This window comes from Carassius gibelio, chromosome A17 (assembly GCF_023724105.1).
Source record: "Carassius gibelio isolate Cgi1373 ecotype wild population from Czech Republic chromosome A17, carGib1.2-hapl.c, whole genome shotgun sequence".
Lineage (NCBI taxonomy): Eukaryota > Metazoa > Chordata > Actinopteri > Cypriniformes > Cyprinidae > Carassius > Carassius gibelio.
The window spans coordinates 11,421,245-11,437,737 of record NC_068387.1 but is presented as its reverse complement, the minus strand read 5'-3'; the positions used below and the strand labels follow the sequence as shown (position 1 = coordinate 11,437,737).

At 35.8% G+C, this 16,493-nt stretch overlaps 3 protein-coding genes across 3 annotated transcripts in view; 1 reads left to right on the top strand and 2 right to left on the bottom strand.

Moving 5' to 3' along the window:
- Positions 1 to 3,005, bottom strand: part of LOC127933362 (probable E3 ubiquitin-protein ligase RNF144A-A) — a 34,071-nt gene extending 31,066 nt beyond the window's left edge. The window contains exon 1 of the mRNA XM_052530312.1: positions 2,845 to 3,005. The gene's annotated coding sequence lies outside the window, so the exon portion shown is untranslated. The remainder of the gene's footprint in view (positions 1 to 2,844) is intronic.
- A 1,859-nt stretch (positions 3,006 to 4,864) lies between these two features.
- LOC127933327 (radical S-adenosyl methionine domain-containing protein 2) lies at positions 4,865 to 8,622 on the bottom strand. The gene is made up of 6 exons (XM_052530241.1): positions 8,246 to 8,622; positions 7,888 to 8,049; positions 6,672 to 6,901; positions 6,433 to 6,582; positions 6,146 to 6,178; positions 4,865 to 5,786 (listed from the first exon to the last, which is right to left on the bottom strand). The coding sequence occupies exons 1-6, from the start codon at positions 8,583 to 8,585 to the stop codon at positions 5,622 to 5,624; spliced, it is 1,080 nt and encodes a 359-aa protein (XP_052386201.1). The 5' UTR covers positions 8,586 to 8,622; the 3' UTR covers positions 4,865 to 5,621.
- Positions 8,623 to 9,142: 520 nt separating this feature from the next.
- LOC127933326 (UMP-CMP kinase 2, mitochondrial-like) lies at positions 9,143 to 14,468 on the top strand. Its single transcript, XM_052530240.1, has 5 exons — positions 9,143 to 9,972; positions 10,714 to 10,828; positions 11,017 to 11,218; positions 12,493 to 12,726; positions 13,660 to 14,468. The coding sequence occupies exons 1-5, from the start codon at positions 9,391 to 9,393 to the stop codon at positions 13,841 to 13,843; spliced, it is 1,317 nt and encodes a 438-aa protein (XP_052386200.1). The 5' UTR covers positions 9,143 to 9,390; the 3' UTR covers positions 13,844 to 14,468.
- Positions 14,469 to 16,493: the final 2,025 nt, after the last annotated feature.

Genomic DNA, 16,493 nt, shown 5'->3' with positions numbered 1-16,493 from the left:
TTGTGGGAATAGAAGGTTCTTCAGATTATAAAAAGGTAAGAAAGAGATGGTTCTTTAAAGAACCTTTGACTAAATGTTTCTTTATGAAACCGAAAATGGTTATATGACATCGCTGTGAAGAACCTTTTAAGCAACTTTATTTTTAGGAGTGTAACAATGAGAGTAAAGAGTTTTTCTTTGGACACTGTCTATAACTGTTACGATGAAACTTTTTTCCAAACAGCCCAAGCTACCCTGAACAGAGAAAAAACACTGCGTAAACGTTCGGCAACTCATCTTAGATTCCAAGTTTCTCATTTTTAAATACGCATTCGCTTGGTCATTCATGTGCTCTGAACTTACGATATTCAGGGTTATGTTGTAGGATAAAACGCAATTGTTAACCACAGGACTTATCTTACTAAAGCTGTAAATCGAAAAAATCCACAGGAAATTCCCAAGAGAACCCACAGCTTCAAAATTCTCCACCAAGCTGAAACCGCAGTCATAACTAATCCATTAGTCGTAACTAATAAACTAATCTCTTTTTACAACTAAAATGGAGAGGATTTAAAGTTGAATAACCTCATATCAGGAACAGGATTGGTACCCATATTTAATATGACGGGGAAGAAAAGAAAAAGAAAATGAGAATTGTGATACGAAGAAACAATTCTATTTCCCCCCTTTTACCATACTGTATATCGTCATTGCAATAGAAAATAATTTTTTTTTTTTTTTTTTTTTTAATCAACATTTTGACTTTGATTAATCGGTTTGTTTTAAAAACCATATCCTCATGGTTGTAGATCACCTACCTAGTTTGACAACCTAATGAAGGGTTAGCAAATTCGACACAATCCCCCAAAAATCATGGAAAATCCCTGTAACTCAGAGCCAGTGTTAATTTCGTTGACTAAATATTTTCGTCATTATTTTCATCACGAATATATTTTTTGCGGACGAAAACGAAACGAAAACTAAAATAGAAGGCACTGATGGAGACTAAAACTATGACTAAATTGATTGACATTATCGTCTACGAATAAAGGACGAGACGAAAATAGACTGTGACGAAAATCAAATCAGCAGACAGGAGAGATGCGAGGAATGACCAAAAGAACCGGCAAAACGGAACAGGCGAGACTGCATGAGAGAAGAGAACCAATCCGAGCCTGACTTATTGAGACGTGTAGCGAAGGTTTTCAGTTTTTAAATGAGCTCCCGGGAAGTCGGCATTTGAAGAGGTGATGTCTAAAAGAGCGACAAAATGTCCACAGCTCACTTCACGTTTGACGACGAACAAAACAAAACAAAGCGTAAAGCACGCGGAGCGCTCATTCGTGGCAAGAACACAACCAATTTGAAAAGACATTTACAGACGAGCCACCCGGACATTTTCTCAAATGTAATTTCACAACGATGTTCTTTTGTTTATTGAGCTAAGCAAAATTGGAAGACTGCAGTGCATAGATGTAGTAGCATTAAATATTACGAACTGAAAAGTAATGTAAAATAGCCCCTTCTTCAAGTTAGATGAGAGCACAATACTAATACGTAATATTATGATACATACATTTGATTAATACCAATGTTTAGTATATTTTATAATGTTCTACTTGTTGACAATATCACAAATATTTCTATATTAGTCATGTGAAACGTGAATGTTCACATCCTATCATTATACTAATCTAGCAATATTGTAGTATTTAAAACATACAATATTGCTAGACAAATGAATACCTTATAAAATCTTGTTACTTTTTTTATCCACCCAATTTACTTTAAATGTATGCACTTATTGTTCAGCTCAGCTGTAAGCTTTAAGGTCCTGGACCTAACTTTATTTTTCTTTTATTGATGGTCAATTGACAGCTAGTTATTGTTTACATTATCATGACAGTGTTTGTTGCTGCATAAAAGCTTTTGAATCGAAATAAAGACACAGTTGTGTTGAAATAAAGTTGAATTTGTGTTTTATATATTTTGGATAAGTTTGTTTCCTATACCAGCTGTAAAAAATTGCCTAGTAAATCTGTTATTGATTTTAGTCTTATTTTAGTCGACTAAAATACCAAGCAATTTTAGTCGACTAAAATAAGACTAAAATTAAAACAAATCAGATGACTAAAACTTGACTAAAACTAAAAAGAATTATAGTCAAAAGACTAAGACTAAAACTAAATTAAAATTTCGTGTCAAAATTAACACTGCTCAGAGCTACTTACTTCAATGGAGTGTTCATCCAGGGTTTAGGTCAAAACTTAACAAGCTGCTGTCGAACTATTCTAGACACGTACACAGCACCAGCTCCTGAACTGGAGCACATCCACTCCATTTCATATCAATATTTGCATCTTCTGACTGCACGGGCCAAGAGTCCCATGATCCCAAAAACGAGTTTGCTGCCTACTTAGGCAGTTTTTTGAGCATTACAGACTCGTGATTATTAGACATTGTGATATCCTAAAACGCTGTCTAGGTAGGCAGCACAGGTTTTGAAAGCCAGTCCATTTGAACGCGATAGTAACCTATGCACACGCAATAATAATAAACAGCCATCTTAGACATCAATCGGGTAAACTATACAGGAGCTGCACATCCAGGAAGAAAGTGAGTTTTGTAGTTATAGCCAAATGTACATCATAAAGCATTGCCAAATATAATAAAACCGAGATTATTATATTAAATTGAGCTGCTGACATAGTCGCTTGGCTTTAAAACGATGAACGCTGCACAAACCCTACTGCATTACAGAAAGTCAATGTAGTGTCGAATACAGCGGATATTGTGGTTAAGAAAACATTTCGTTTAAGACCGATACATTCATCCCAGCCGTCTGTAATGACACGAGCGTATTACCTTCTGTCTTCATGTAGTTTTGCAGGCAGATATAAGAATCAGCTGGTCCGTCGGACGCGCTGTGAAGACGCCATATCTCGAGTGTTTCCTAGTGCTGTGCTGTACAGCGAGTCTGTGTATGTCTGTATACGTGTGTGTCTCTGAAACTAAGGCGCAGCACTAGCGCCCTCTACTGGGTGCAATACAAATTGTAATTGTGCTCTTGAAATCAGACTTTGGGACGGGAGCTCTTGAGGTAACATTACCTTACTTGAGGGTGTCAACTGAAGTTTATTCTGTTTTTGTATTTTTTACCATCCTTTAAAATATTGATAATTTTATACCGATTTTGCTTTATCTGAGCTTTTGCATTCTTTAAGGACATGTTTGTTGCTAGTTACATTTTGTTGGCTGGATATTACAAAAGACCAGCGAAATGAAACGTGGAAATATAAACAAAAACAATATTTTCAAGAAAACATATTTTAGGATATGTCACCATAAATTGCCTTTTTTTTTTTTTTTTTTTTTGCTAAATTTTGCCTTTGTGATAATATATATAGGTATCTCAATAAAAAAAGTTTTTTAAGGTGCATCTCAATAAATTGGAATGTCGTGGAAAAGTTCATTTATTTCAGTAATTCAGCTCAAATTGTGAAATTTGTGTATTAAATAAATTCAGTGCACACAGACTGAAGAAATTTAAGTCTTTGGTTCTTTTAATCATGATGGTTTTGGATCACATTTTACAAAAACCCACCAATTCACCCACCATTCATGTCAACAAATTAGAATACTAAATAAGACCAATAAAATAATAATAATAATAATAATAATAATAATAATTGCTGGCCTTCTGGAAAGTATGTTAATTTACTGTACGAGTATTCAATACTTGGTAGGGGCTCCTTTTACTTTAATTACTGCCTCAATTCAGCATGGCATGCATCTTCATAAAGCTGGTCAGCAGAAGGAAGCATGAAGTGCTCCAAAAGTTCTTGCTAAACAGGTGCAATGACTTTGGTTTTAAAAAAACACAATGGACCAACACCAGCAGATGAAATCCAGACTCCAGGACTTCGGTTTCCAAATCAAACACTTGCTCTCATCTGAAAAGTGGACTTTGGACCACTGGGCAACAGCCCACTTCTTCTTCTTCTTAGCTCAGGTAAGACGCCTCTGATGTTGTCTGTGGTTCAGGAGTGGCTTAGCAAGAGGAATATGACAACTGCAACAAACTCCTTGACACATTTGTATGCCTTGACCCCAGCCTCATTCCATTCCTCGTGAAGTTCACTCAAATTCTTGAATCGATTTTGCTTGACAATCCTCTTAAGACTGCGGTTCTCTCGGTTGGTTGCGCATCTTTTTCTTCCACACTTTTTTCTTCCACTCAACTTTCTGTTAACATGCTTGGATACAGCACTCTGTGAACAGCCAGCTTCTTTGGCAATGACTTTTTGTGACTTACCCTCCTTGTGAAGTGTTTCAATGATTGTCTTCTGAACAACTATCAGATCAGCAGTCTTCCTCATGATTGTGTAGCCTAGTGAACCAAACTGAGAGACTACTTTGAAGGCTCAGGAAACCTTATTTTTAGTTGATTAGCTGATTGGCAGGTCACCATATTCTAATTAGTTGAGATTGAGTTGGTGGGTTTTTGTTAAATGTGAGTCAAAATCATCACAAAAAAAAAAAAAAAAAAAAAAAAAAAAAAAGACTTAAACTACTCCAGTCTGTGTGCACTGAATTTATTTAAAACACAAGTTTCACAATTTGAGTTGAATTACTGAAATAAATAAAATTTTCCATGACATTCTAATTTATTGAGATGCACCTGTATACTAGGATGTAGCCTATATGTTAGGGACATAAAAATGTACTCCATACCAGGGATTACCTAAATATTTCTGAGAAACGAAAGCTTAAAGACTTTAAAGAAATTAAAGGTAACGTAAAAATAGCATTGCTTATGCCCATTTCACTTTCAAATTTGACGCTTTGAGCAGTTTCAAGAATTATGAGATTAGAAACCACAAGATTTTGTCACAAATATTTATTTTCAATAAAATATAATATGAAGTTACAACATTGTTTAAAAAAATAAAATAAAAGATACTTCAGGAATCTTTTTGTTTTCTATATATTCTTTTTCAGGGTGCCTCATGGTCTTCACTATATATTACACATGCCTCAAAGCTTTTTATTTTTAATGCTGTTACAGGAGAAAGTCTAGAGCTTTTGTAAGTTTTCAAAGTTGCGATCTGAGGAGCTGCAAACTAAAATGTCAATTCTACACTATGAAAATTAAAGCATCTAAGGTGTGCTTTAGTCTGAATTATAATTCAAAGTGCTTTCATGCTTTCAAAGTGCAGTTAATCAAACTGTGTAAGCAGATAATTTATCAATAATTTTCTTCCAAGATTATATTAAATCAATTACTTCTGATAAGAATGTCAAGACAAAGACAACCATAGCATGGTCTGTAAAAATTAAAAAACATACTTCAGGTTATGCAAATATTCCAGATTCAAAGCAAGCATACCATAATACACATCTTATAAAAATCATACATAAACAATCATACATAATAATCTATATATGCAAGCATTTCAGTGCAGTAGAATCTCATAAAAATACTGAAAAACAGACATTTATACACCAATGTATCCAACCAGCTTTTTTTTTAAGCTTATGTAACTACACTGTACAATTGTTTATTACCATATATTTTACATTTATAAATTAGACCAAGTCTCAATGTAAAAACAGAGTAAAAACAGCAATACTGAGACAGTTCACCAGTCCAGTTTCATATCAGCTTTGCTCCACACATATTTCCCCCCTCTTACGAGGAACATCTTCTCATCAAAACCACTAAACTTGATGGCCTCTTCTACACCGATATCCAGAATTGACTTTGACGGATCTTTCCTCCCCTCTCGGCAATCCAAGAAGCGCATCTGCGGCATCAGATATGCAAGATTAAAAAAAATCTATTCATGATGATTGCTCTTTCTGATGATGTAGCGTAGACAGCATGATTATTAATAGAGATCAGAGATTATCAAGGGAGGGAAAAGTAATTTGAATCCTGGAATGAGGCAAATTACTGCAGGCCTTATTATATTCCTATCCATAATCCCTCGGCTACTGATATGATAGCATAATGTAATTTCACAGAATAATTTAAACTGCAATAAAAGTGTAATCTAATATAAAAATAAATAAATATGACAACATAATCGAATATATATATAAAAAATCCTTCACACGTTAATGAGATTAATGGATGCTGAGAAGAAAATATGAAACCACTTACATATTCATCAAGAATCAGGTAAGAGTCTCTCATCTGTAAAAGAAAGTAAGTAAGTAAACAATTCATATCAAGTTAGCAGTATATTCAAGTCCCAGGCCTATTTTTATTTAAATTCAAATCTCGTTGTGCTCACTTATAAGTCGTAAAAGCTTTGGTAATGAATTGAAACTGAAAGTTTATTGCTGTATTACTCAAAAATTTACACCACTTTATTTTCCAAATTGTAAGCTACTTTGAAATGGCGATCTGAATTGAGCTAAAGTATGGGTTCTGTTCCTCAAAATTACCTTTTGATTGGACTCTGGAACCAGACACTTCACGCTCTGGTGGCGATCCAGGAAGTCTTGGAATTGCTGATCGCTAATGATGAATTTCTCGGCCTCGCGGAGGCTGTTCTCCCCTGCGTTTTCACCTTCAATTAGCAGACACTGGAAGACCTGCGTGTACATTGCATTACAGCCTTAAACACATGCTCAGCAGCCTGGTTAAAATGATAGTGTCTGTAGGAAAGGAAGTAACTATATACCTTCCAGCGCACTGGGTTCAGAGTATTGATCTGCTCGGTCATATCTTCATCCACATTGTAGGTATTGATAACTGAGTTGATTTTGAAAGCCACCTTATATTCCCGGCACCAGTTCTGAACTTGATGTAGTTTGTCCAGGTGACTCTTCTTGCCCTGACCTCGACCTATGACTTTATTGGTGTCCTCGTTAAAACTGTCACAAGATATGGCCAGGATGTCCAAGTAGTCACCTATAAAATACAGAAACAAATAAAAATTGAGCAATTTTGTCAACATATGTAAATACCTTTGATATAACAAAGTATTTTCCTGTAATGTATTAAACAATGTATATATTCTGTTTAGTTAATATACAGTTTAAAAGTTTGTGGTCTGTGAGATTTTTTTCCAAAGAGTGTAATTATTTATTTGATCAAAACAACAACAAAAGTAAAACAATCAAATATTATTTCAATTTAAAATAACTGTTTTCTATTTTAATATATTTCAAAATGTTATTTATTACCTGCGATGACATTTAATTAATGATCATTAATCCAGTCTTCAGTGTCACCTTTCTTGTTATTAATGTTAAAGATAGTTGATAGGTGTTGCTTAATATTTTGTTGGAGACACATTCAAGATTCTTTAATGATATTTAATGAATTATTTGAAATGTTTTTATATATATATATATATATATATATATATATATATATATATATATATATATATATATATAACATTAGAAATGTCTTTTACTTTCACTTTTGATCAATTGAATGCATCCTTACTTACAGACACCAAACTTTTTATTTTTGTCTTATCACTTTATTTATTTTTTTATTTTTTAGGATGGCCATTCTTCACAACTATTTTACCTTTCATACACTCTGTCAGTTAAATCACCTTTATTTTATTTATTTATTTATTTTATTTTGTGTCATAGGCCTAAAGGGCATGACAAGTTTGGTCATTCTCATGTGCAGCAATAAAATAATTATTAATAGTTAGATAAAATCACTTCAAATAAGATCTCACTGTATGTCATTGCACGCAATGACCTGAAACAAAAAATGTAGTGCATAGTGACAAAAAGGCATTGACATGAAAGTGCAGTGGTGGACTGCTGCTACTGTTTTGGAAAACAAAAAAGTTCATTAGATTTTTTCTATATATTGGCTATATGTGTAACTTCAATCTCCGCCGCCCTCTGCTGGTCATGAATGATTCTCACCGTATTTCTGGAACCAGGTTTCTCTGATCAGACTGCCGTTGCTCACGATGCTGACGCTGGGCAGCTGCAGCTCCTGCTTGCAATATCGCACCAACTCTCCCAGAAAATTGCCTTTCTCGTGAATGAAGGGCTCTCCGCCCGAGAAGTTGATCTTTTCCATTCCTAAAACATATCAATAATATTAAAAAAGTTTGCGAATAAAAATGACATTCAGCATTAAGACAAAAATTTTACGTTTTGTAATGTAATTTTTTAAATCAGTTTTAAGCATCATCATTATTAGAAATTAAGTAGCCGAAAAATAAATAAATAAAATCTATTGTAAGCTACGTTTGTCAGTTAAATGCAGATAGCCTACCTGCTTCTTTGAGAAGTCGTAAGCCTCGCTTTGCTTCTTCAATGGGCAGGACGAAAGATGTCTTCGCAGTGTGGAAGCAAAAGCCGCATTTGTAATTGCACTGCCGGGTAAAGTGGTAGTTTACACTGCTTGGAGTTCTAGTCAGCTGAGTGCTGGAGCCCTCTTTCTGCTCTTTGGTGCCAGTCTTCGGGCGACTGATGTTTCCAACAGGCGTATGTTGCATCTGCGTGCCAGACACCCGCAAAATCCATCCCAAAAGGGCTGCTAAGAAGCTGTTGACATTCTTGAAACAAAATTGCATTAACATTGCAGCAAAACCAACTTGGTTTGATGTCAACATGTTGACGGTGTGCAGAAACTGACGTTCAGAGCACTCATGTCCCTTTATATACGGGGCAGTCCCAAGATGTTTTTCTAAGTTTCGTTTCTTGCTTGTGGAACTGTAAAACGAAAGATAAACACTGCCAGCCGAGTCCAACACGGGCGTGGCGTTTCATCCAGTCATCTGGAAGAACTGTCCCTGTCCTAACATTTCAACATAAACTATTAACAACGACAACAGCAGCCTACGAATAACAGGCTAAACAGGCATATCCATTAAGCCTTTGATTTGATATATTTACTTGTTCTGGGGAAATGATTGCTAGTCTGGAACCGGATTGTCCAACAACTACAGAAACGAAACCTAAGAGTCCAAATTCTGCTCCTGTTGCAACAGTTGCTATGGCTGCAGATTATAACAACAAAGTCCTCACCGCTCAGGCATTCAAATATGATCAATAAACCTGAAACCAACCAATCTTGATCGTCTGGTTCCAGCTAGCATATTACAGGAAATTCAAATTTACACTGAACACTTACTGCTCAGTCATCGCTTATTATTATTAAGGCTGCTTGTGATTATTTAAAAGCAACTGCAATAAAATATTTCCTAGTTTAATTATTAACACGCAAATGATTGCACCCTGCACTGTTGCTATCTCGCTTGATAGACCCAGTCAGCTCGGGCTTGTTTACGTAAACAGTTGTCTTTCGTTTTCGGGGAACGTATAGGTTAGTTTCGTTTTTCAGCAAGCGCTGTCCTCCAGATCAGTAAGATTGATATTTCTCTGTATATGCTACGTACTTAATATGTAATACGGTTCATGATGCTGAAAAGAGCGATGTTTCGCTGTGGACAGCTGTGTTCGCGTGTGTTCGCGGTGGAGTTTGACCTACGCACTGAACCTCTTTATTTCACGCTGAGCTCAACCCCGCAAGAGCTTCATCAGGCTCATCAGCAGCTCTTTGGAGGCGATGAGAAACTCTTCTCGCTTCATGTCCACAGTGACAGCAGAACTGAGAAAGCGCGAACGCACGCCGAAATAAAACACAAGCTGTCCGTCGCTCTGTCGCGCGACTGCGATGTTTTTGAAGCGTCCGCTTTCATACCGGACGTCAAAAACAGCGTCGATAAGGGATTTTTTATACGAGACAAATCCACTACAAGCCTTTCGGAGGACGTACTGAAGACGTTGCAGCAGAGTAAATCAGTATGTGTGTTTTCATACAAGCGCGAGGGTCAGTACTGCTGGCAGGAGCTGTGGTCACCTGTCAATCAAGTGGAGGAGTCAGTGAGGCAGTACGTCACACCTGCAGCAGCAGCAGAGCGTCACCCGTCCACACTGAACATCACGAGCTCTGATGTCTACTACTGCATGAATGACGCCTATGAGGTTCTTCGGGAGGTACAGTATGTTAGGATTTTAAAGCATTATATTTATTTTTACTGACTTTTTATTTTCATTATATATATTCAACCTCAAACAGATATCAGATTATAATTTAGATCCCAGCTAGGAGGTGTTGGGATGCATGGAGAATTTAAATAGACTTCTGTGAGAAGTGTTGAAACTGGTTCTGGTATACCTCAAGGACAGCTGATCGTCAGCTGATGCAAGATTGACTGACATGGCCTGTCTGAACTAGCCCGATGCTCGATTTATGTTAAAAATGCATCATAGAATTCAGAATTCCCGATTTCCACAAAACATTTTAAGCAGCACAACTGTTTCCATATTGATAATAACAAGAATATTTTTGGGGCATGAATTATTTCTGAAGGATCATGTGACGCTGAAGACTATAGTAATGGCTGCCAAAAATTCAGCTTTGCCATTGCATGAATAAATGGTATTTTATAATAAACTGAACTAGAAAATAGTTATTTTAAATTGCAATGATATTTCACAACATTACTCTTTTTAATGTTTTTTTAATCTCTGCACTTCTTCCCTTAGCATACCATTTTGGATGCTGTTTTATCCAAAATGAATGACTTGACCAGACTTCCCAAAAGTTTTTATTTATTTAATTTTATATTTGGGCCTATGGACCTTTATTGTGCTTTGGCTACAGTATTTCTGTTGTGGACAACAACCATGCATATCACGCTTGAATTTTGCAATACATCTTTCTGCCCTTTCCAGTGCACTGAAATTATCCCTGAGTCAAAGGAAGTGCTGAAGCTTGTAGACGAACAGTTGGAGACCAGCAGGGGTGATGCATTTCCTGTCATTGTGATCGAGGGACTGGATGCCACAGGTCAACACTGAGCCTTTGACAAATACTTTGTTTAGCTAATTAAAAAGTATGCTGTCAAACACAATATTTTTCACCAAGCAAATTCATAGGTAGAAATATGATAAAAAGCATGCACAAACAAATAGTGAGCACTTAAAAATTCTGTTGACTTCTGTCTATGTGTTTCCCTGATTTCTCCATGTACCCAGGTAAGACTACTCTCACAGAAGCCCTGCGGGAGTCTCTGAATGCTACTCTGCTGAAATCTCCTCCCCAGTGCCTGGCTCCTTTCAGACAGCGCTTTGACTCAGAACCACCCCTCATCCGCAGGGCCTTTTACGCTCTGGGGAACTACATCACTGCTGCCCACATCGGGAAAGAGTCCCTGAGGGCTCCCGTCATAGTGGACAGGTAGAGATGTGTGCGCCACAAATATACTCACATGATTCAGCTGCTGTATGGGCAGAGCTGTGGGCCGTATGGGAGTGTCGCAAATATCTATTTTAAAGCTGGATTTGTGGAAATTGAGGCTCAGTCAACCATAAATGTTTATTTGAGGGTATTTTCATTATATAGGAATACTGATTGATATTGATTTATTACAGATATGTTTGTAAACAGAGTGGTATCTACAGTATATGGCACAAAAACAAGGAGGATATTGATTAGGGAATCAGCATTAAATTAAACAGATGAATTTATGCAAAATAAAATGAATAAAGTTAAAAATATGTTTTACAGGTGCATAAACAAAATAAAAATGTAATATACTATCAGAAAAAGGAACAAAGCTGTCCCTGAGGCAGTAAACTAAAGTACAGTAGCTAAAGCTAAGGTACTAATACACTTGCGGACTTTTGACGTAGTATTATGCGCCTTTACTAATATGTACAATTTAGGCATAAATAAGGTACAAAAAATTGACCTTTTAGTACTAGTACCACCCCATTGACATATTTGTATCTTGAGTGTTGCAACAGTTATGGACAGTACAGGGAAATAAATCATTTGAAACATTTTTATTTCTAATATTTTTTGATAATTTAAATCAACTGTCTCATCGTTTACTCACCTTCATGCCATCCCAGATGTACAGGTATATGACTTTCTTTCTTCTGTGCAACACAAATGAAGATTTCATTTGACACATGTCTGACAGTTGACCAGAAGCGAAAAAAACTTTTAAACATTAGTATTTTTCTTTTGCTTCAGGAGGCAATGATTCATCCACTAGGGTCGGATGGATTACCGGCGGGTTTGCTTTGTGTGGTTTTTGAAGAATCACATTTTTAGGTCATGTTCACCTGGATTATGTGGATTTACAGAGATACTGTAGATTATTTGTCTAAAAATCTTTCTTTGTGTTCATCTGAAGAAAGAAAGTCGGTAACACTTTAGAACAGGGAACACATATTCACTATTAATTAAGAGTTTTCCCTCAATACACTCCTAATTTGTTGTTTATTAATAGCTGTTAAATTTAGTTATGGGGTAGGATTAAGGTATCTAAAATGGACTATCCCTTTAACAAACCTGGTTCACTAGAAATGTTTCACAAAATATTACTTAACACACATATTTCACTGGTAGGAAAAGTAAGTAGCAGTGTCTCTACTTTAGCACAATTATAGATAACCCTTAAAAAGTTTGTATTTATTTATTGATTGTCTTGTTGTCTCTGTTAGGTACTGGCACAGCACAGCAGCGTATGCCATTGCCACAGCAGTTGGTGGAAGAGTTGACAACCTCCCAAAGCCAGGCTCAGAGCTCTACCAGTGGCCAGAAGACTTGCTCCAACCAAACCTGGTGCTGCTCCTCACTGTCAGTCCAGAAGAAAGACTGAGAAGACTCAGGGACAGGGGACAGGACAAGACCGTCGAGGAGGCTGAGCTAGAGATCAATCAGCTCTTCAGACTTAAGTAGGTCAACTTGTTAAATGTGAGGGTGTTTTTCAGGAACATCCCAACATACCCTATAATGTTATCGGATGTTGTTGTACATCTCTAGACTGGTTGTGCACCAGCTGGCCTAAATACTCCATAGTAAACTTCAATAGCTACTTCTAGGGGATTTTCAGGTAATGACGCCATTTGTGACAGAAAATGCCTGTCTTAAAGTGTCTTAAATGAAACTTTACTATGGAAAAAAAGAAATAACTTTATATGAAACATTATTGATAATTAATAATGGAATTTCTCTTTGAAACTAATTTGGTGCCAACTGCAAAATTTTTAGCTTAATTTTTATTTAATTTTTTTTATTGTATACATTACCGTTCAAAGGTTTGGAGTCAGGAAGATTAAAAAAAAAAGAAAATTCTTTCATTCTGCAAGGATGCATTAAAGACTTTTACATTTCTATTTCAACTGAATGTAAATATATATAGCCTATATATATATATATATATATATATATATATATATATATATATATATAGCCTATATATATATATATATATATATATATATATATCTGTGTGTGTGTGTGTGTGTGTGTAATGTTACTAGTTTTACTGTATTCATGACCAAAGAAATGCAGCCGTGATGACTTCTTTCAAAAACTAAAATAATTTATAAATTACCAATCCCAAACATTTGAAAGGTAGTGTGTATTCTATTAAGAATGCAAATTTGTTCATCAGATGTAAACAAATATTTGTAAATATTAAATATTAAGTAAAAAATTGTGATTTATCTTTACTTTTGCGTTACAAGAACACATGTGAAATACAAAGGCTCTGTTTCCTGAGGAAGATGCCTGTACTAGCCAAGTTTTAAGTTTTCTATTGTGTTTCAATGCAATCATATTATAAAGACAGTTAGCATTTATGACAAATTGCTCCTTGTTTTCAGAGTGGAGGAAGCTTACAAGAGAATCCAGAATCCTGCCTGCATCATCGTGGATGCAAGCCCCTCTCCACGAGAAGTGCTTCAACAAGTGCAGCATTTAATTAGGAACAAATGTCACTTGAAAACAAACAACCAGCTCTCTACCCGACGAGACCAGAAGCCATGCAATCTCTCCACACACCACTAGATGGTAGTGTAGTGTTACGATTCCACCCCCAATAAACTACCTCTACTGTAAGAGCCCCAGTCACAGTCAGATGAGCCTGGGGATTGAAAGGGAGGCTGGTGGCTAACTGCCAGCATATATTTCAGGGTTCGTATCTAGACATGTCACAGCATATTCCCCTGCCCACCAAGGTTTAGTGATGACACGAGAGGGTAAGTTATTGCGGGTGCCGTGGCTGGACGTCAGCTCTCATACGCAGGGTCACAGCATGAACTTTTCTCATACTGACTTATTCCCAGCGAAACACAGGAACTCAGCTAAAGAGGTTTGAGAATTCATCAATCACTTCAATTAGATTTAAACACAAGAACTCATTGTTGGTCAGCTCGATGTTCACTCCTTTAGGAGATGGAATCAAGGGACCTTATGGAGATATTAAAAGCAATAGATCTACAGGCAGTTTAAACTTGCTTTGATTTGTTGCTGTTGCTTTTGGACACAGAATCTGATTATTAATTAAGAGTGATTTGCTAGGACAAAAGTGTACACTTTAACTCAGCTTTCAGTTCCAGATTCCTTAAAGTCTGTTTATTATCCTAAAATGATCAGCCAAGAATAAATTGTAATCTAATATAAATCTTTTAAATACGTTTCAAGTTTCACTTTATTTTAAACAGTTCACCTATGAAAATGCTGTCATGAAGGGAACACACTCCGTCAAGTATGAAAAAGTAGTCCATATGCTATATATCTATATACCTATATGCTATATATCTATCTATACACACACACACACACATTACATACTGTCATGTCCACATATATTGGCTCCCTTGGTAAATATGATCAAAGAAGGCTGTGAAAATTGATCTGCATTGTTAATCCTTCTGATCTTTTATTTAAAAAGCTAACCTTTTTTGTATACAAAGAATTTAAAATGGGGGAAATATATTTATTAAATTAAATGTTTTTCTCAAATACAGGTTAGATTACACAATTATTGGCACCCCTAAAAAATTCTTATGAGTAAAATATCTTTGAAGTATATTTCCATTAATAATCACAATTTTGAGCACTCCAGGGTGATTATGAACATGAAATTATCCAGCCATAGCTTCCTGTTTCACAGAAATATAAAGAGGAGGGAAAACAAAGCCTGAATTCCCTTAATCATCCATCACAATGAGAAAAAATGAAGAATATATTTCTGATGTGCAGCAAAATAGAATTGAGCTTCACTAATTAGTGAAGTGGCTTAAAGAAAAAGGCTAGAGCAGTGAAAATTCCCATTTCCACCATCCGGCTAATAATTAAGAATTTACAATCAACATAAAATGTTACAAAACTGCCTATGTGACTATATCGTCCTCATGCATGATAAAAAATAAATAAAATAAAAACTATATATATATATATATATATATATATATATATATATATATATATATATATATATATATATATATATATATATATATATTAATCTTGTTTACAAGCCATTGATTTTTGAGCAAAACACCAAAAAGAGAGAAAGACGCAAACACCAACAAAACCTCATCCATGAAAGTAGTTTATATGTGATATTCTAAAATAAGCAATAGTTTTGTCTGAAAAGATTTTTTCATTTTTTCTATTCATATTATTAATTTTATTATTTATTATTATTTTTTTATTTTCTAATTATTAGTATTTTTATCCCAATACAAACACTAATTAGATTTCAGAGCTTCGGTGGAGGGGAATATTTTGAGATGGTCCCACTACAGAACACAAGCTCCAGGGGGCGTGGTTGGATCAGATCTAACTCCTCCCATCTTACGTATACCTAAACCTACCTGTCTCCTCCCCCTGATCCCTAAACCCACCCATCTCCCCCCTAAACCTACCAATCACCACCCCCGAACATACCCATCTTCACCCCCACCCTCCCTGGATCTTGTGTTCTGCAATGAGGGGCTACTGAATGTATTCAGCGAATATCAACTTACATTTCAGTCTGGACACCAGAATTTGATGATGACTTTAAAGAGTTTACATTTTTGGATTAACCAATCTTATATTTATACATCTGATCTTCAATAATCCACATTTAGCACACATGCACACCTTATGCATGCATGCAGACACCCATTTGCCCTCATGTGCTAACTAACAATACCACACTTACCTTATAATTAATTTATATGGTGAGCACGCATTTACCTAGTGATAGCAAGATTAATTAAAAGTTTTAGTAATTATGAGCTGAGTGAGTATACGGGCCGGGAAAGAAGGAGTGACCCCTCTCTCTCACATTGATGCCTCAGCAGAGTGGAAAAGAGAGTGGGGTATATTCTTAGGGCAATTAATGGAGTCCTGTAGATCACTGTCAGACGGCTTTCCACACCACTGCGCAATTACACACTCCCCTTAGCTAATTATTGAAAATCTTGCTATAGATGCAATTATATGATTATTTTTTAACATTGCATATACTCCATATATGCCCAGAGGTGGTTAATATTAATGCCTCACAGGCCTAAAAGGCCATATTTAAATGTACGGCATGAATAAATTATAATTCCTGAGATTTTCTGCTTTGAGACCACAGTGGTCCCCAGTGGTTGGACAGCAGGTTGATCAATTTTCCATCTATTTGCTGTTGCTCTCTGTGGGGATATACAGTGTTTAA